Below are 19,416 nucleotides of genomic sequence, written 5' to 3'. Positions count from 1 at the left end.
GTCTGCTGTGCTGGGGTTTCTCAATATGGCCAGCCCCACCCAGCCCCATTCAGCTCAGCCCAGCTCAGTTCAGCTCAGCCCAGCTCAGCCCAGCTCAGATCAGCCAAGCACAGCCCAGCCCAGCTCAACCCAACTCAGCTCAGCAAAGCCCAGCTCAGCTCAGCCCAGCCAGATGCACCTAAAACCAACTCAGCCCGACCCAACCCAGATTCAACCCAGACCAGCCTAGATCAGCCCAACCCAGCTCAGATCGGCCTAAATCCAACTCAGTCCAGCCCAACCCAGATCAACCTAGCTCAGCCGAGCACGAGCACGGTTCCAGCCTAGACTCAGCTGAACATACAGACCTAGCCCAGCCCAGCCCAAGCTTGCCCAGTCCATCAGCTCAGTCCAGCCCAACCCAGCCTGGCCCAACCCAGCCCAGCTCAGCCCAACTCAACCCAGCCCAGCCCAGCCAAGCAAAGACCCGACCCAGCCCAGCACAGCCAAACACAGACCCGACCCAACCCAGCACAGCCCAGCCAAGCACAGCCCATCAAAGCACAGACCCAGCCCAACCCGGCCCAACCCAGCCCAGCCCAGCCCAGCCCAGCCAGGCCCAGCCAAGCACAGACCAGCCAAGCACAGACCCGACCCAACCCAGCCCAGACAAGCACAGACCAGCCAAGCACAGACCCAGCCCAGCCCAGCCCAGCCCAGCTCAGTCCAGTCCAGCCCAGCGCAGCCCTGCCCAGCCCAGCTCAGCTCAGCCTAACCCAGCCCAGCCCAGCCCAGCTCAGCCCAACCCAGCCCAGCCCAGCTCAGCCTAACCCAGCCCAGCCCAGCTCAGCCCAACCCAGTCCAGCTCAGCCCAGCCCAGCCCAGCCCAACCCAGCCCAGCTCAGCCAAACCCAGCCAAACCCAACCCAGCCCAGCCCAGCCCAGCCCAGTCCAACCCAACCCAGCCCAGCCCAGCCCAACCCAACCCAGCCCATTCTAACCTAACCCAGCCCAGCCCAGCTCATCCCAGCTCAGCCCAGCCCAACTCAGCCCAGCCCAGCCCAGCTCCAGCCCAGCTCCAGCCCAGCCCAGCCCAGCTCAGCCCAGCCCTACCCAGCCCAGCTCAGCCCAGCTCAGCCCAGCCCAGCCCAGCCCCACCCAGCCCAGCTCAGCCAAGCATAGACCCAGCCCAGCCCTGCTCAGCCCAGCCCAGCCCAGCTCAGCCCAGCCCAGCCCAACCCAACCCAGCCCAGCTCAGCCCAGCCCAGCCCAGCCCAGCTCAGCCCAACCCAACCCAGCCAGCCCAGCCCAGCCCAGCCCAGCCCAGCCCAGCCCAGCCCAACCCAGCCCAGCCCAGCCCAGTCTAACCTAACCCAGCCCAGCCCAGCTCAGACCAGTCTAACCTAACCCAACCCAGCCCAGTCTAACCTAACCCAGCTAGCCAGCCCAGTCCAGCCCAGCTCAGCCCAACCCAACCCAGCCAGCCCAGCCCAGCCCAGCCCAGCTCAGCCCAGCCCAGCCCAACCCAGCCCAGCCCAGCCCAGTCTAACCTAACCCAGCCCAGCCCAGCTCAGACCAGTCTAACCTAACCCAACCCAGCCCAGTCTAACCTAACCCAGCTAGCCAGCCCAGCCCAGCCCAGCTCAGCCCAACCCAACCCAGCCAGCCCAGCCCAGCCCAGCCCAGCTCAGCCCAGCCCAGCCCAACCCAGCCCAGCCCAGTCTAACCTAACCCAGCCCAGCCCAGCTCAGCCCAGTCTAACCTAACCCAACCCAGCCCAGTCTAACCTAACCCAGCCAGTCAGCCCAGCCCAGCCCAGCTCAGCCCAACCCAACCCAGCCAGCCCAGCCCAGCCCAACCCAGCCCAGCTCAGCCCAGTCTAACCTAACCCAGCCCAGCCCAGCCCATCCCAGCCCAGCCCATCCCAGCCCAGCCCAGCCTAGCCCAGTCTAACCTAACCCAACCCAGCCCAGCCAGCCCAACCCTGCCCAGCCCAGCCCAGCCCAGCCCAGCCTAGCCCAGCCCTACCCAGCCCAGCTCAGCCCAGCCCAGTCCAGCCCCAGCCCAGCCCAGCCCAGCTCAGCCAAAGCATAGACCCAGCCCAGCCCAGCTCAGCCCAGCCCAACACAGCCCAGCCCAGTCTAACCTAACCCAGCCCAGCCCAGCTCAGCCAAGCATAGACCCAGCCCAGCCCAGCCCATCAGCCCTCCCGGACCAGTTCAGATAAGCCCATATCAACCCACCGAGTCTGGCAGGACAATTCTGAGCTCACTCCAGCAGCCCAGCTGAGCCCTTACCCTGTGAGCCCCACCCAGCCCCATTCCAGCAGAGCAGCTAAGCCATGGCAGTTCTTTCCAGAGCAACAAAGCAGCCCAGCACTGTCATCAGTCCCGAGTCCAGCCCCAGCAGTCCAGCACAGCCCAGAGAGTCCAGCCTGGCCCAGAAGCCTGGGGGCTACGTGTCCAGGTGGCAGGGCCCAGGGAGCAGAGGTCATGCCAGCACTGTGCCGCCCGGGGGCACTGCACGCACCTCTGGCTGTGCTGGGCCATCTCGATGGCACGGCGTGCGGGTACCGGGGAGCCGCCGTCAGTCACACTCAGCACCTCCATGGACTTGCGCTCAGGCCTCCGCTTGCCATGCCGGTTCAGCATCGGGGAGTCCACACGCTTCCGAGGGGGGTCTGTGCACAGAGGGGGCGTCAGGGCCAGGCTCCAGGGCCGGGTGGGGGCTCGGTGGGCCCCTGGAGGACCGGTACCTGTTTCGTTCCGGGGAGGCAGGTCCTCGTCCTCATGGCTGGGGTACCTTTCCTTCCGGTCCAGGAGGAGGAAGTAGATCATCTTCTCCTGGTTCTCCCTGCAGCGGCCAGGAAGGGGCCAGAGGGTGAGCCCCGGGCGAGCAGCCCAGGACAGCCACCCGCCCACACGGCCCACACGCACTCCTCAGAGAGCAGGTCCTGGAGCAGCTTGTTGCGGTCACGGAAGCAGCCGAGCGAGTGCATGCTGTCTAGCACGTCGGGGTCGATGTCCTCCAGGCTGGGCAGCGAGCGGATCTGCACCTTGCGCGGGGCAGGCTGCTCCGGCTCGGGCTCGTTCTTGCCCCCTCTGCGGGCAACAGGGCCAGTCACCATGGGACAGCCAGGCAGGGGCGCTGGGGCCCCAGAGCCTGCTGCTGTCCCTGCGCCCAGCCCCGCACGCCTGTATCCTGCCTGCGCCCCGACCCGTGGCCCACAGGCCCTGAGAGCTGGCCTCCCCCCGCCTTCCCTAGCAGGCCCTCGGCCGTGGGCACGGGCAAAGCGGGTGATTAGTGGGAGGAAGAGCTACTTACATATACCATGTGTGTTTCTGAATGTGCTCTAGCTACAAGGAAAGAGAGACAGGTTAGTACGCGGAAAAGGAGGGGCCCGCGTTAGCCGGGGAGCACAGGGACGGAGCAAGCAGGAGTCAGACAGTGACTGAGCAGTGAGGAAGGGGAGGGCGGGCAGGTGGGGAGGGTTCTGTCCCCAGCCGGTGCCAGCAGAAGAGGAAGTGCCTAGAGAGAGAAGGAAGTGGGACGCAGAAGCTGCAGGAAGCCTGCTCCCAGATGCCTGTGCTGGGGACTCGGGAAGGTGGTGGACGGGGCTGGGCTGGGGTGCGGGTGGTGCCAGGGGTTATGTCCTGCTCTCCACCCAGCTCACAGACGGCCTGATCCCTTTCTGGAGCTTCCTGCTGCCCAAGGACACAGGCCAGTGAAACGAGTAGCTGTACTCCTGGCCCTCATGCTAGTGGGGTTGGCCTGGAAATATGCCCCCTCACACTCAGGAACACGCCTCAGGCACCTGTGCACACCCACAGCACACGTGTACACACCAAGTGCTTTGTTTTGAGTACATGGACATGTTTGTGAAAATATACCCATGATGTATGATGTGTTCTAACATACAGATGTGTATGAGCAGATACCCAGGATGTGTGTCCCGACACACAGATGTGTATGAGCAAACACCTATGATGTGTGTTCTAATACACTGATGTGTATGTGAAAACACCCATGATGCATGTTCTGACACATGGAGGTATATGTGCAAAGACCCACAATGTGTGCTCTGACACATGGGCCTGTATGTGCAAACACCCATGACATATTTGTGTTTTACCACACAGACATGTTTGTGAAAGCACGTTTCTTACATAATAGCCATATACACCATGTACATGACACACATACATGTGCATCCTGTGTACTCTAACACACCCAAGTCCATCCACAACACACATGTATATAGATACCTGTGTGCACTGACATACTTGAACACGTTGATGTACACATGTGCATGCACACCCATGTGTTCTACATTCATGAATGTGCCCGTGGTGTGTATACATTCTTGTGTCGAACACACAGGGACATGCACACTCATCCATGACACACATCCATAAAAACCCATATAACATGCATTAGCATGTCCATGGATGCACACATGTCCATGATACATGTATACACACTGGTGCTCTAAAATGCATGGATACACTCATACACACATGTCCATGACACATGAGTATGCCCACATCCATATGTCCTAACAACCCACACACTCATGGCACCTGTATATACGTACCTTCCAACATGCAGACAGGTCTAAAGCATGTAGGTGCCCATGCACTCATCCATGTCATGTGTACATGTGTACTCATACATGTTCCAGCACACTAACATTCCAATGCACGTGCAGATATTCATGCAAACATACCCCTGGAGTATGTATGTGCTCACTCATGTGTTCTAACACCTGCACACACACTGGTACCTACGTGTGGACACACTCAGGTGTGCCAACACACACACAAGCACACATGTGCTGCAGACACCTACATGTACACACCCCACATTTACCACACCCAGGTGTGTCTGCGTGCTCACCATATGAACGTGCATGCATGCAGCTCCCACACGCTCACTCACGTGCGCACACGGATGCTCACATACACACATGCAGTGTGGGGTGCCCTGCAGAGCATGGGCTGCCTGGGAGGAGGCAGAGCCAGGCGCGGGAGGTGGCAGGCGGTGGCAGCTGCCCCCAGGACGCACCGTGAGGCGCCGAGCGGCGTCCACCTCGATCATGCCGCGCAGCAAGCTCTGGCAGTCGGGCGGGATGAAGTGCGGCATGTGGAACACGCCCCGCTTGACCTTCTCCAGAAGCTGCCGCAGGTTGTCATCATCGAAGGGCAGAGCCCCCTGCCATGGGGGAGGGGCCGTGAGGGTGGGGCAGCAAGAGGGGCAGGGGCTGGGCAGTGAGGGTGCAAGAGGGAGGGAAGGCCACGTAGGGAGAGGGCCGGGCGCAGGGGCACTCACCACCAGCAAGGCAAAGAGGATGACACCACAGCTCCACACATCTGCCTTGCGGCCGTCATACTTCTCCCCCTGTGGATGGCAGGTCCCAGAGGTTGGTGCGGGCACAGGGCTTGGGGTCAGGGATCAGGGCGGGAGGCAGTGGGTGGAGGACCCCAGGGACAGGGCTCTGGGGTGCGGGGACTCACTACTTACCCGGATGACCTCAGGGCAGGCATAGTGGGGGGACCTGCAATTGAGGAGTTGGCTGTGAGGCCCCGCCCAGCACCTGGGTCCCACAGTGCCCAAGCCAGCAGGTGGCCCCAGAGCCAGGGCAGGGCCAGAGTGGGCAGCCAGTGGGCTGGGGTGACTGTGACATGAGGAGTGAGTGTAGGGGAGTGTGGGTGAGTGGGGGCTGAGAGGTTAGTGGGGGTGAGTGTGGGTGAGGTGAGTATGGTAGGGGTGAGTTTGGGGTGAGTGAGGGGTGAGAGGTGAGTGTGGGTGAGTGTGGGTGAGGTGAGTATGGTGGGGGTGAGTTTGGGGTGAGTGAGAGGTGAGAGGTGAGTGGGGGTGAGTGTGGGTGAGGTGAGTATGGTGGGGGTGAGTTTGGGGTGAGTGAGGGGGTGAGGGTGAGTGCCAATGAGTGTGGGGTGAGTGAGGGTGAGTGCAGGTGAGTATGGATGAGTGAGGATGAGTGAGGGTGAGTGTGGGTGAGGGTGTGTGTGGGTGAGTGAGAGTGAGGGTGAGTGTGGGTGAGTGTGGGTGAGTGCAGGTGAGTGAGGGTGAGTGCGGGTGAGTGAGGGTGAGTGAGGGTGAGTGCAGGTGAGTGTGGATGAGGGTGGTGAGGGTGAGTGCGGGTGAGTGAGGGTGAGTATGGGTGAGTGCGGGTGAGGGCAGGTGAGGGAGGGTGAGTGCGGGTGAGGGCCGGTGAGTGAGGGTGAGTGAGGGTGAGTGAGGGAGAGTGAGAGTGAGTGAGGGTGAGTGAGTGCGGGTGAGTGCGGGTGAGTGAGGGTGAGTGAGGATGAGTGAGGGTGAGTGCGGGTGAGTGAGGGTAAGTGAGGGTGAGTGAGTGAGGGTGAGTGAGTGCGGGTGAGTGAGGTGAGTGAGGGTGAGTGAGGGTGAGTGAGGGTGAGTGCGGGTGAGTGAGGGTGAGTATGGGTGAGTGAGGGTGAGTGCGGGTGAGTGAGGGTGAGTGAGGGTGAGTGCAGGTGAGTGTGGATGAGGGTGGTGAGGGTGAGTGCAGGTGAGTGAGGGTGAGTATGGGTGAGTGCGGGTGAGGGCGGGTGAGGGAGGGTGAGTGCAGGTGAGGGCGGGTGAGTGAGGGTGAGGGAGGGTGAGGGAGGGTGAGTGAGGGTGAGGGAGGGTGAGGGAGGGTGAGTGTGGGTGAGTGAGGATGAGTGAGGGTGAGTGAGGGTGAGTGAGGATGAGTGAGGGTGAGTGAGGATGAGTGAGGGTGAGTGAGGGTGAGTGAGGGTGAGTGAGAGTGAGTGAGGGTGAGTGTGGGTGAGTGTGGGTGAGGGAGGGTGAGTGAGGGTGAGTGAGGGTGAGTGAGGGTGAGTGAGGGTGAGTGAGGGTGAGTGCCGGTGAGGGCGGTGAGTGCAGGCGAAGGGGTGAGTGGAGCCAGTGTGGGGGCGGCCAGGGCCCGCGCTCACCCGCAGCTGGTCTCCAGCAAGCTGTCCCCGACCTGCAGCGAGGCCATGCCGAAGTCGGCGATGCGGATGTTGTTCTTCTCGTCGAGCAGCAGGTTCTCGGGCTTCAGGTCTCTGTGGCTGATGAGCAGGCGGCTGGGGTCACATGGGCTGCCCCCTCCCCACCCAGGGCTCCACTGTACCCTCTGCCCCAGTCCCCCCTGACTGAGGGTCCCAGACTGAGAGGCCCAAACCCCTCCAAGTGGCCAGAGGTGTGTGCGGCTGTGGGGGCAGGTGGGCTCCACGGGGCGCGGGATCCCCCACACACCATATTGAGTGGCTGTGGCAGAAGTCGAGGGCGGAGATGATCTGCCGGAAGAACTTGCGGGCCTCCTTGGGGGTGAGACGCCCCTTCTTGACCAGGTAATCGAAGAGCTCCCCTCCGGACACGTGCTCCAGCACCAGGTACCTGCAGTGGCAGCGTCACACGGCCCCTGGGGCTGGGCCTGTCCCAGAAGCCACGGGACAGACTTGGGTGGTGCTGGGCTGGGTCCTGTCCCCCCGGAACTCAGAGGGCCACATATTTGCTCTGCGGGTCAGGCAGAGGGAGGTCCAGGGCCCCTGCGGGCAGGGGAGATGAGCACTTCCAGAAGGTTCTGTGATGGCTAAGGACAAGGACACGGCAAACACAGGGGACATGGGGAGCGGCTTCTAGTCTTGTGAAAATCAGGGGTCAGGGATGGGGGCAGATTCTGGAGAGCAAGAGACGTGTCTGAAAAACCCACCAAGGGAACCTCCTAGAAGCCCCGAAAGCCCCACCCCATGTCCCTCCTCACTAGAGTCGGAGCTAAGGCCATGGGAAGTTCCTGCCTCCGTGTACAGCCCTGTCGGCATCCCCAAATCACAGATCTCACAGGACTGTGCACCCCCATACCACAGACCTCACAGGGCTGCTCACCCTCATACCATACACCTTACAGAGCTGTGCACCTCCATACCACAGACCTCACAGGGCTGTGCACCCCAATATCACAGACCTCACAGGGCTGTGCACCCCGATACCACAGACCTCACAGGGCTGTGCACCCCGATACTACAGACCTCACAGGGCTGCTCACCCTCATACCATACACCTTACAGAGCTGTGCACCTCCATACCACAGAACTCACAGGGCTGTGCACCCCAATATCACAGACCTCACAGGGCTGTGCACCCCGATACTACAGACCTCACAGAGCTGCACACCCTGATACCACAGACCTCACAGAGCTGCACACCCTCATACCATACACCTCACAGAGCTGCACACCCTCATACCATACACCTCACAGAGCTGCGCACCCCAATACCATAGACCTTACAGAGCTGCGCACCCCAATACCATAGACCTTACAGAGCTGCACACCCCAATACCATAGACCTTACAGAGCTGCGCACCCCGATACCATAGACCTTACAGAGCTGCACACCCCAATACCATAGACCTTACAGAGCTGCGCACCCCGATACCATAGACCTTACAGAGCTGCGCACCCCATACCATAGACCTTACAGAGCTGCGCACCCCGATACCATAGACCTTACAGAGCTGCACACCCCAATACCATAGACCTTACAGAGCTGCGCACCCCGATACCATAGACCTTACAGAGCTGCGCACCCCCATACCATAGACCTTACAGAGCTGCACACCCCCATACCGCACACAGACTTCACAGGGTTGTGTATCTCAATATAACACACCTCACAGGATGCTACACACCAACACCACAGACCTTCCAGTACTGTGTATGCCAATATAACAGAACTCAGAACACCCCAGGGCACTGAGGGGTCCGACTTGGCCGACAGGAAGTGGGAGACTCTCTGCGCCAGAGCCAGAGCACCCAGAAGCCTCGGGGATGGTGATGGGTTCCCCTGCTCAGACAGTGGCTGTGGCACCTTCACCTTCAGGAGAGTGACCTCTGGGAGCAGGACATACACTGACCCCTTCCCTGTGGCCCGCCCATGTGGTTAGGCAGCTGTGCCCTTTGGTGGCCCCAGGCTGGACAGCTCCTGAGTTCCCAGCAACAGGACAGTCTCCACCCCAAAGCAGTGACATACGACCCCTGACCAGCCAGCACCCCCTGTGCCTGCCCCGGGCCGTCCCAGTCCACAGGACCCAACAATACCTACAAATATTTTTTGTTCTCATACACGTCGTGCAGCTTCAGAACGTGAGGATGCTCAATGAGCTTCAGGATGGCGATTTCCCGCTCCACCTGCACGGGGCCAGACTGGGGGCTTAGGCGCGCCTGAGGCCCCACCTTCCTGCAGCCCCGCCCACAGCCCCTCCCTGCCAGGCCCCGCCCCGCCCACAGCCCCGCCCCGCCCGCAGGCCCCGCCCTGCCCGCCAGGCCCCGCCCCACCCGCAGGCCCCGCCCTGCCCACAGCCCCGCCCCGCCCGCAGGCCCCCGCGCGCCAGGCCCCGCCCCACCCGCCAGGCCCCGCCCCATGGCCCCGCCCGCAGCCCCGCCCTCACCTTCATCAGCACAGACTCGCTGAGCTTCTCCCGGTTGACTATCTTGATGGCCACCTTCTGGCACGTGACACAGTGAATCCCCAGCTTCACAAGGCCTGAGGGGAGGCACCCGTCAGACCACCCACGTGCCGGATTATGCATGGTGGACCAGCCCCTGCCCCCGGGGAGCTGCCACTGACCACCTGCCCTAGCTTCCTGCGGGGTTCTGCCAGATGGACCTCCACAGCCTCGGTTCTCTCACCTCCCGGGTCCCCCGCCCGAAGTCCTCCCCTTCCCAGCACCCCAGAGCAAATCAGGCAGGAGCACCCCCCTCCCATGCCAGCCTCTGTCCTGGGACTGACACCAGGCTCCCTGTGGCTCAGGGGTGGTACTGGCACTTCCCCTGGACGCCCCAGGTCACCATGCTGGCCTGCTGTGAGACAGGGACCCAGGACACTCCACACCCTCCTGAGCCTGCCACCACATACCGCTTCCTATAGGCAATGGAATGCTGTGTCCCCGCAGCTGCCACCAGAGGGCATCTCTGCGGTGGGTGCCTTTGGCAGCCCACAGCAGTGGTGGACTGGGCAGTGCCTCCTGCCTCAGGGCACCCTGCCCGTCAGTGTGGCTCTTTGGCTGTACTGTCTTGCAGGAGATCTAGTTTGCACAGTGACTGTCTCACACGTGTGTGCCTGAGTGCACACCATTGTGCGTGTGTGTGCGCTGTGCATGGACATGTGTGTGCTCTGACCAGTCTGCAAGGACGACTGATTTTTTTTTTTTTGCTTTTTGGGTCACACCCGGCGATGCACAGGGGTCACTCCTGGCTCTGCACTCAGGAATTACCCCTGGTGGTGCTCAGGGGACCATATGGGATGCTGGGAATCGAACCCGGGTTGGCCGCGTGCAAGGCAAGCGCCCTACCCGCTGTGCTATCACTCCAGCCCCAAGGACGACTGATTTTTACAGGAATCAGCCTTCTGTTGTGTGTACTGGAAAGGTGTCTCCTTTCCCATAGTGCTGACTGCTCTCATCCTCTCCTGGCTTGAATGCACCGAGTCAGCACTTCTTTTACAGTGTCTGCAGACAGCCTTGCAGCTGTGCAGTGGGCCACATGGTGGCACTGCCAGAAGCTGGACAGCCATGGGCTACTCTGGGCAGACACTAACAGGTGCCTGGGGACTTAGGGAGCGACCAACAGCTGGCAGGCAGAGCTCGGAGCACTGCTAGCTCCAGCAGCCTGGGTCTGAAGGAACAGCAGCAGTCAGGAGTGGTTGCAATGCCAGACCAACCCTTGGAGAGACCCGGGAAGCACCCTGGCAGTGCAAGCTGCAATCAAGGGGCAGCTCCCACTGCCCAGATACAGCAGTGGGCACATCTCACCCCTGCACACTCCACACCCTGCCCTTGTGCACACTCCCTGCACGCCCACCCCTGCACATGCTCCATATACTTTGCACAACCGCACATGATCCACACATGCCTCACATCCTGCAATGCTCCACACGTCTCATGCCCAGCACACATTCCATATATGTTTTATGCCTGCAATGCTTCATACATGCCTCACACCCTGATTACACTTCATGTATACCTCACCCCTACACACACACACCAAAAACACCTCACCCCTGCACTTCATACATGCCTCACCCCTGCACACACCATACAAAGCTCACACCCTGCACGCACTCTATACACCCCTGCACATGCTCCTATGCACCCTGAGGTCACACAGATGTGCGTGAATGTGGTCCTCAGTGAGCTCCTTATGGTGGGTTATCACAAGCATGGGACACAGACATAGGACACAGACAAAGGACATAGACAGGAGAGACATGGGACACAGGAGAGACATGGGACAGACACAGACACGAGACAGAGACAGACAGACACGGGACACAGGACAGACACGGGACACAGACACAGACATGGGACAGACATAGACAGACACAGGACAGACCTGGGACACAGACAAAGGATATAGACAGGAGAGACACGGGACACAGACACGCAGCTTTGGAGGCAGGCGCTGGCCCTAAATAGCACCCACCCCCGGGTTCCCCAGGGCCTGGCCCACCCCTGGGAGACAGGATATATCCCCGAGCAGGCAGGAGCTGGCAGAGGATCATGGGAGCCTCAAGCTGGCTCACACCTCCCTGGGGATCTGACACTGGGGACTCTGGTCAGCAGGCCTCTTGATGAGGGTACATGAAACATGGGAAGGGGCACAGGCCTCCCCACACTCTGCTCCTGGCCCTGTGCTCCAGACCACAGCGGGCCAGCAGGTGGCACCCCTCCCCACAGAACCCTCTTCATGTACCTCCACCCCCCCGCCCCCCCCCCCCCACACACACTGGCTAAGCCTGTCCCAGGAAGAACAGCCCCTCTGCCTGAGTCCTGGACAGAGTGGCCCTCTCAGGTATACACTCTGGAAGATGTGGCTACTCCCCTTCCTCTGCACCTGGGGACATGCCACCAACTGGGGTTGGACACTGGACTCCATCGAGTCGCACAGCCAGAGCACCCTGCTCCCAGCCTGGCCCAGCAGCACCGACAGAAGCGGGCAGGTGACAGGGGGAAGTAACGGGGCAGGTGATGGGCAGTGATGAGGAGCAGGTTACAGGGGGCAGATGACGGGGCAGGATTGCAGGGGTAGGTGAGAAGGCCAGGTGACAGGGCCAGGTGATGGGGCAGGATTGCAGAGGCAGTGCTGAGGAGCAGGTGACAGGGCCAGGTGATGGGGCAGTGGCAGCACCCACATGGCAGTCTCTCGGCCTGGCCCCTGCGACCTCACCCTGATGGCTGACGGTAACAGCAGACCTACACTGGGCAGTGCGGTCCCAGACTTGCCCGGATGCAGAGGCCCGGAAGTCCCCTACAGACACCCGCCAGCTCCCAGGAGCCCCATCTGTGCTCGTCTGATTCGCTCTAAATCCCTCAGATCCGGGGCTTAGCAGCAACAGCTGCCCTCCATGTGAGCCCCTGTCTCACCCCCCCCCACCCCGCTGCCTCCACCCTGCCGGAGTCCCCGGACAGCATTTGGGAGCAGGGGTTGCTAGGCAGGAAACTGCAACCTTCCTCCTGGGGCTAGCAGAAGTCTTAACGCCTGAGCTGTGTCACCCCTATCCTGCTCCGGGGTGGTCACTCACCCATCATCACTTGCAGTGGTCACTCACCATCTCTGGGGGTCACTCACCTGTAATCACTGTGGTGGTCACTCACTGTCTCTGGGGAGGTCAATTACCCACTGTCCTTGGGGGTCACTGTCTGGGGGATCACTCACTGTCACTGAGATGGTCACTCACTGTCCCAGTGCGGTCACTCACCCAGACTCAGAGTCACTCATCCACTGCCTTTGGGGGTCACCCGCTGTCATTGAGGTGGAAACTCACCTACCATCACTGGGCTTGGGGCACACACAAAATGGGCGACCCAGATTTTACTCCCAAGCAACTGCCTGCTGGAAGTCCCACCTGAGAGAGGCACTGTCCTTTGCAGAGACCTCTGTGCCCTGGAACTCAGGGCCCAGGTCACGTGGGGGACCCGAAGTCACATGAGGTTGACCTGGGCTGGAGCAGGGTCAGCACAGGTGGGTTCCAGCCTCATGGCCAGTGCGGGGGGGCTGGAGGCAGGCAGCACCGCCATGTGAAGGGCCATCCAGAACCGTTAGACGCCTCTGCCTGGAGAAGAGTGGGGAGGGTGGACAGGGAGTGGGCAGGGCTAACGGGGGCCCTGGGAGCAGGTGTGTGGCAGGGAAGGAAAACTTCAGCACCGGGGCACTGGACAGCGCCACCGCGCCTCCTGGGCTGCGGGTATGTGGGGAGGGTTAACTATCTTTTTTTTTTTTTGGCTTTTTGGGTCACACCCAGCGATGCTCAGGGGTTACTCCTGGCCTTGCACTCAAGAATTAATCCTGGCAGTGCTTGGGGGACCATATGGGATGCCGGGGATCGAACCTGGGTCGGCCGCGTTCAAGGCAAACGCCCTACCCGCTGTTGTGTGGGGAGGGTTGGGGTGCCCTGGGGGTGGGAGAGGGCTGGGGTGCCTGGGGGTGGGCTCGGGTGCCTGGGGCTGGGGGAGCGGTTGGGGTGCCCTGGGGGTGGGGGAGGGGTGGGGTGCCCTGGGGGTGGGAGAGGGCTCAGGTGCCTGGGGATGGGGGAGCGGTTGGGGTGCCCTGGGAGTGGGGGAGGGCTGGGGTGCCCTGGGAGTGGGGGAGGGCTGGGGTGCCTGGGGGTGGGGGAGGGCCGGGGTGCCCAGGGGTAGGGGGGAGGGCTGAGGTGCCCCAGAGCCTGAGAGTCCCTTTGATATAAGCATTCAGGGAGGGGCTGCAGCTCCTGTGACCCCAAGTCCCCATCCCAGTGACCCTGAGTTCACTGCCCCCATGGCTCTGAGTCCTCCACCCCTGTGACCCTGAGTCCCCCCATGACCTCAAGTCCTCCACCCCATGACCCTGAGTCCCCGCCCCTATGACCCCAGTGCCTCCGGAGAGGACAGGCACAGTGGGGCGGCTCTGCCCCTGCGTCTGCACGGCGGCAGGAAGAGCCCCTGTGTTCAGACCAGAGACTAGCAAACACTGGGGCTTGGCAGGTCCTTGGGACACAAACCAAACACCTCGTGACAAGCCCGGGGTCAGGGAGACGTGAGCAGGGACCGGCCAGCCTCATGTCCCCCAGAACTCAGCAGTGTGGACCTGAGCTGAGAGTGCGACCCCCACCAGGGCAGGGGCGCTGCTGCCTGTGGGAACCTGGATTCGGACAGAGGGACGGAAAGAGGAACAAATGAAGGACAGGCGGACAGGTAGACGGACGGACAGATGGATGGACGGACAAGCGGGCGGCGCTGGGAGGGGCTCCCCACCCCCCCACCTGTCACAGTTTGGGATTTGCCCAAATAATGGGGGGGTGCGACTGGCCTGGTGTCCCTGCCACATCCATGTCCCAAACGTGGGGAGCGGAGGGAACCGCCACTGCTGAGACAGCCCCATGACAGGCCTCGCGGCAGCCCGGAAACTGGGGTCACAGCACAAGAGGCAGCACCCCCAGGCCTGTCCCCGCAGGACAGGGGAAGCCCAAGGCGCAGCACAGGGCCCCTGAGGACAGTTTGGGCACCTCTGGGGGTGCCTGTGGCCATTGGGTCCAAGAGTGGCAGACGTCCTCGTGCCCCAGGACACCTCCACACTGCCCAGCAAGGGCCCCTCAGCCTGCCCCCAGTCGGGCGGCAGCTCCCGTGGCACCCAACTCTGGCTACTGTGTGAGGGGCCAGTGTCCCGTCAGCCCAGAGGGCTGCCCCACCCGGCTCTCCACCACCAGCTCTGGGGTCCCCCGGGCCACATTCCGGGCCTAGCAGCCGTCCATCGCCCCCGCAAACCATACTCGGCTGGGAGTGCGTGCAGATTGACGTGTCCCCAGCTCCCGTGACGTCACCAGCCCTGCCCGTCCGCCTCCACTCTGGGCCATGGCCAGTCCTGCCTAGTGGTGCCTCGGGAGCAAGTGACCGGGGTATAGCCCAGGCCTCTAAGCCCTTCCGTCCAACAGGGGCCTGCATCAGGGCAGGCGTGCCACCAGGCCCAGGTGTAAAGGGACACATGTCCTCTCAGGGGCTGTGGTCAGGCGGTGACCCCAATCCCACCAGCGCAGGGAGGAGCGGGAAGGGCAGCGAGCGTGCTGGAGGCTGGGGTTTCCCAGCAGCCGTGTCCAACACTGGATTCTCAGCGGCACGGCCACAATCCCTGCTTTGTCCTGTCCCTGCCCCACCCAGCCCACAGCCCCGAGTGACCAGCCCCACACAGCAGCACCCCAGCTGGCGACAGGGCCTTGGCCAGGCTCACACGGCCTGCCTGCAGGGCCCTGTGTGGAGCTCACAGAGGTCCAGAGCCCACAAGGCTGACGCCCACATGCCCACACGCACACCCAGACCCTGAGCACAGAAGCTCCCAGAAGCAGGTTTGGGGGCCAGAGAGATAGCACAACGGGCAGAGTGCTGGTCTGGCACGCAGTCAATCTGGGTATGACCCCTGGCACCCCATATGGTCACCCAAGCCCACCAGGAGTAAGTCTTGAGCACAGAGTCAGGAGTAATCCCTGAGCATCACCTTGTGTGGCTCAACAACAACCCCCCCCCAAAAAAAGCAGCAGATTCTGTGGGTCGCTGAGCTGAGCCGAGCCAGGTCCCAGAGCACCCAACACCCTGAGACAGGGTGGTGGTCACAAATGCCCTTCACCCAGGGGCCCCAGACCAAACAGCACTGCCTACTGGGCCCCAGGGAAGCACCTCTGTCCAATGATCATGAAGAGACAGTGGACGCCAGACTCCCTAGCAGTCCGAGTGCCCACACCATGGGTGGACAGCATGGAAGGTGCTGGAACAATCACACCAGGCACAAAGGCTGCAGGTAACTCTGGATTTATAGGCCTGCTGGTATCCCAGACATGCACAGTGGCCTCCTGGGCTCAGAATGCCCTGGACAGCCCAGCCCAACCAGCTGCATGGACACTGGGTCCACAGGGACTGGAGGGAGAGGAAGTCTCATGGGAGTCCACACACCCGTGACTGCCTGGCATGAGGCACCCACAGTGGGGGGTAGGGATGGGGCAGGGGCTTTGCCAGGACAGGCATGCCTGAAGGCCTAGGGCCTACCAAGAATTGGCCACCCCACACACACCAGCTGGCTCCTGGAAGGTTCTAGACACCATGCACACACCAGGGCCAGGTGAGGGAGGCCCCTGGGTGTGACCTCACTCCACCCTGTTCCCCTGAAGACCAAGGCCCCCCAGTCTGCATCCGAGCACTGGCTCGCCTGGGGAACTCTTGGCAGGCTCTCATGGACCCCTTGGCAGGCAGCTGTCCAGTCCCAGAGGGGGCCGAAGCCATAGTGCAGTAGGAGGGACACTCACCTTGCACCGGGACAACCCAGGTTCAATCCTCAGCACCTCACATGGTCCCTCAAGGCCCACCAAGACTGATCCCTGAACACTGCAGGTGCAACCCCCCCCCAACAAAAACAAGGGCCCAGAGGGTCTCAGCACTAGGAGCCATGGAGACCAGTGCCCCAGCACCCACTCGCTCCCCTCCCGGTGACCCCATTACCACTAGAGGCCCTACCCAGCTGCCCTCCTGAGCCTGGACTGCTCGTGGACACAAGGCTGTCCCTGACCCCCAAGACTCTGCAGACGGACCCTGAGAAAACTCTGGGCATCTACCCCATCCCCAAGGAGCAAGTGGAGCTTCAGATGGGTCCTGTGGGCGCTCAGGCAGGTCACAGGGCAGGCGGGAGCCAGCTGCCATGGCAGGGTGCCCCCTGCTCTCCTCCTCACTGCCACTAACCCACCCCATCTCCAGCTGCTGCTCCCAACCCCTGCTCCCGGAACTCACCCCTGTCCCCCACTCACCCAATCTGCACTCCCGGTCCCTCAGGCTCCAGCCCAGGGCACCCATGTGCCACCACCAGTCTCCCACAGCCCGCACCTGACCCCCCCCCACTGCACTGTACTGGGTCAGCTAGACACCTCTCCCTGCTGACCGCACCTCCTCCTGGGCCGCAAGCCTCCTGAAGTCTCTGGGATACTTCCATGAGGAAATCCTGGCCAAGGCCCCACGCAAGAGGGGTATCCAGAGGCCAGTCAGCTCAGAGCAGAGCTGGGGGGCCAGACACAGTTTCCAGATGGGCCAGGGATGCTGAGGCTGGCAACATCCCTACAGCAAGGCCTGAGAGAGCATAGGTGTGCCTGGGATCTGCGTCAGTGGGGATGTGGAGGCACTCGGGGCTCACGTGGGATCAGGCATAGGACACTTGGGGTTCACACATGGAGACACTTGAGGTTCACGTGGGATCAGGTATGGGGGACACTCAAGGTTCATGTGGGATCAGGCATGGGGGATACTCGGGGTTCATAGGGATCAGATGTGATACACTTGGAGTTCATGTGGGATCAGGTGTGGGACACTCGGGGTTCACATGGGATCAGGCATGGGGAGACACTCGGGGTTCATGGGGATCAGGCATGGGGACACTCGGGGAAGCAGACATGAGGGTGCCACTTGGGGCTCACCCGGGAATGGATATGGAGGTGGAGTCCTGGGGGTTCTGGTGTGGGAGATCTTCAGGGGTGTGGGGGAGGGTCTCTGGGCATTCACGCAGAAGCGTGTGGGTACACTTGGGGTCAAGGCAAGCGTGTGGGTACACTTGGGGTCAAGGCCAAATGGGAGTGGGGGAGGCCAGTACATTTCCCTGGGCAGGCACAGCTGGCCAGGGCACCCTTATCTGTGGGCCAGGCCAGCCTGGACACTGCACCTCTGCCTGAGGTGCTTCGGGACCTCCAAAGGGTCAGCAGTGCCAGAGGAGGGTCCAGGGCAAGAGGAGCGAGGCAGGGATGTTCTCTGAACACCCCGCGACGCTCTGGACTCTTCATCACATCCGCGGAGGGGAGCAGGGCTCCGCAGACGCGGGGCGAGGGGGGTGCAGTCACCGTCGCTCCCCCTGCACTGGGATCCCCAGGGAGAGAACCGAGTGACCCGAGTCTCGGCATCCAGGCCCTTCTCTGGGGTCCCCCAACCCTCCTCGGGAAGAACCATTACAGGACGACTGTGGCCCCGGGCCCCGGCACAGGACGGCGGGGCGGGGGGGGGGGGAGTCAGGCCAGGCCGCCCCTCCCTGCGCCTGGCCCACTTTCTCCCCAACTCCACCTCGGGGCCGGGGAGCCCCCTCAGGCCCCACCCTGCGCCCCCTCCGCCCCTTCCCGGCTCCCCACCAGAACTTCCCGGAGCGGCGGGGGCCGCGGCGGTGCCCAGGGGGTGCGGGCGGCCTCCGGAGCGGAGGAAAATGGCCGGACCGGCCTCCACAAAGCCAGCCGCGGGGCCGGGAGGCCGGGACCCCCGCTCCGCGCCCGGCGCGCGGCCTGGCGTCCCCCGGGAGCGCGGCGAGCGGCTCCCGTGCGGCGCGGGGCCGGGCCGGGCCGGGCGGGGCGGGGCGGGGCGAGGCGCTGTCCAGCGCCGCCAGCGCCCGGGCGCCGAGCGCCGAGCGGCGGCCGGGGCCGGGGGCGCGGGGCCGGGGGCGCAGCTGCTCGGGCCGCGCGCCCATTAGCGCGGCGCGGACGGCAGATGGGCCCCGGCTGCCCGCACAAAGGGCCCGGCCGCCGCGCGCACAATGCGGCCGCCGCGCACCTGCACCGGCCCGAGGGGCGCTGGCCGCGCCGTGCGCCCCCGCGCGCGCCGCGTGTCCTTGGGCCGCGCCCGGCCGAGCGCAGCGCGCGGCCTCGCGGGGCCCTGCGGCCGCCCCGGGCCCATTGTTCGCGCCCGGCCCGCACTCACCCGTCTGCCCCTTGCCCAGCGTCTTCTCCAGCCGGTAGGGCCCCACATACTGCGCCCCGCCGCCGTCCTTCCCCGTCGATGTCATCGCGCCCGGGCCCGGCGCCGGCCAGGTGGGCGCCCCGGGCGGGCGGGCGGCGGCAGGGAGGGGCCGCGGCGCGCGTCGGCCGGTCCGTGCGTCCGTCTGTCCCCGCGCTGCGCCGGCTCGGCGGCGCCCCGCGGGCCGCGCTCGCTCCGCGCCCCCCGCGCCTCCCCCGCGCCGCCGCCCCCCGCGCCCGCTCCGACGCGCCCGGCGCGCGCGGTGCCTCCGCCTCTCGGAGAGGACAGGGCGGGCGGGGGCACCAGGCTTCCGCCGCCGCCGCCGCCGAGGCCCGCGCCCCGCGCCCCGCGCCCCCCGCTCACGCCCGTCCGTCCGCGGCCTCGCAGCCGAGCCGAGCCGAGCCGAGCCGGCGGCCGAGCCGAGCCGAGCCGGCGGCCGAGCCGAGTGGAGCCGAGTGGAGCCGGCGGTCGAGCCGAGCCGAGCCGAGCCGAGCCGAGCCGAGTGGAGCCGGCGGCCGAGCCGAGCCGAGCCGAGCCGAGCGGAGCCAGTGGTCGAGCCGAGCCGAGCCGAGCTGAGCCGAGCCGAGCCGAGCCGAGCCGAGTGGAGTCGGCGGTCTAGCCGAGCCGAGCCGAGCCGCGCCGAGCCGCGCCGAGCGGAG

General features: G+C 63.6%; 1 protein-coding gene across 13 annotated transcripts in view; it reads right to left on the bottom strand.

The window, feature by feature from the left end:
- The window catches only part of BRSK2 (BR serine/threonine kinase 2), a 28,349-nt gene extending 9,225 nt beyond the window's left edge, over positions 1-19,124 (bottom strand). For 8 of the 13 annotated variants that reach the window (XM_055141588.1, XM_055141582.1, XM_055141585.1 and 5 more), the window contains exons 1-12: positions 18,722-19,123; positions 9,434-9,528; positions 9,088-9,173; positions 7,240-7,380; positions 6,936-7,052; positions 5,500-5,533; positions 5,308-5,376; positions 5,044-5,190; positions 3,304-3,335; positions 2,916-3,080; positions 2,735-2,832; positions 2,509-2,659 (exon numbers count right to left, since the gene is read on the bottom strand). In XM_055141588.1, coding sequence (XP_054997563.1) covers positions 2,509-2,659; positions 2,735-2,832; positions 2,916-3,080; positions 3,304-3,335; positions 5,044-5,190; positions 5,308-5,376; positions 5,500-5,533; positions 6,936-7,052; positions 7,240-7,380; positions 9,088-9,173; positions 9,434-9,528; positions 18,722-18,806 — 1,220 coding nt within the window. In that variant the 5' untranslated portion in view covers positions 18,807-19,123. Of the gene's footprint in view, positions 1-2,508; positions 2,660-2,734; positions 2,833-2,915; positions 3,081-3,303; positions 3,336-5,043; positions 5,191-5,307; positions 5,377-5,499; positions 5,534-6,935; positions 7,053-7,239; positions 7,381-9,083; positions 9,174-9,433; positions 9,529-18,721 lie in introns of those variants that run through there. The other 5 variants (XM_055141580.1, XM_055141583.1, XM_055141590.1 and 2 more) reach the window with 3 other exon arrangements.
- Between the last annotated feature and the right edge of the window lie 292 nt (positions 19,125-19,416).

Source organism: Sorex araneus, chromosome 6 (genome assembly GCF_027595985.1).
Source record: "Sorex araneus isolate mSorAra2 chromosome 6, mSorAra2.pri, whole genome shotgun sequence".
Classification (NCBI taxonomy): Eukaryota; Metazoa; Chordata; class Mammalia; order Eulipotyphla; family Soricidae; genus Sorex; species Sorex araneus.
This window is presented reverse-complemented; position numbering and strand designations above follow the sequence as displayed.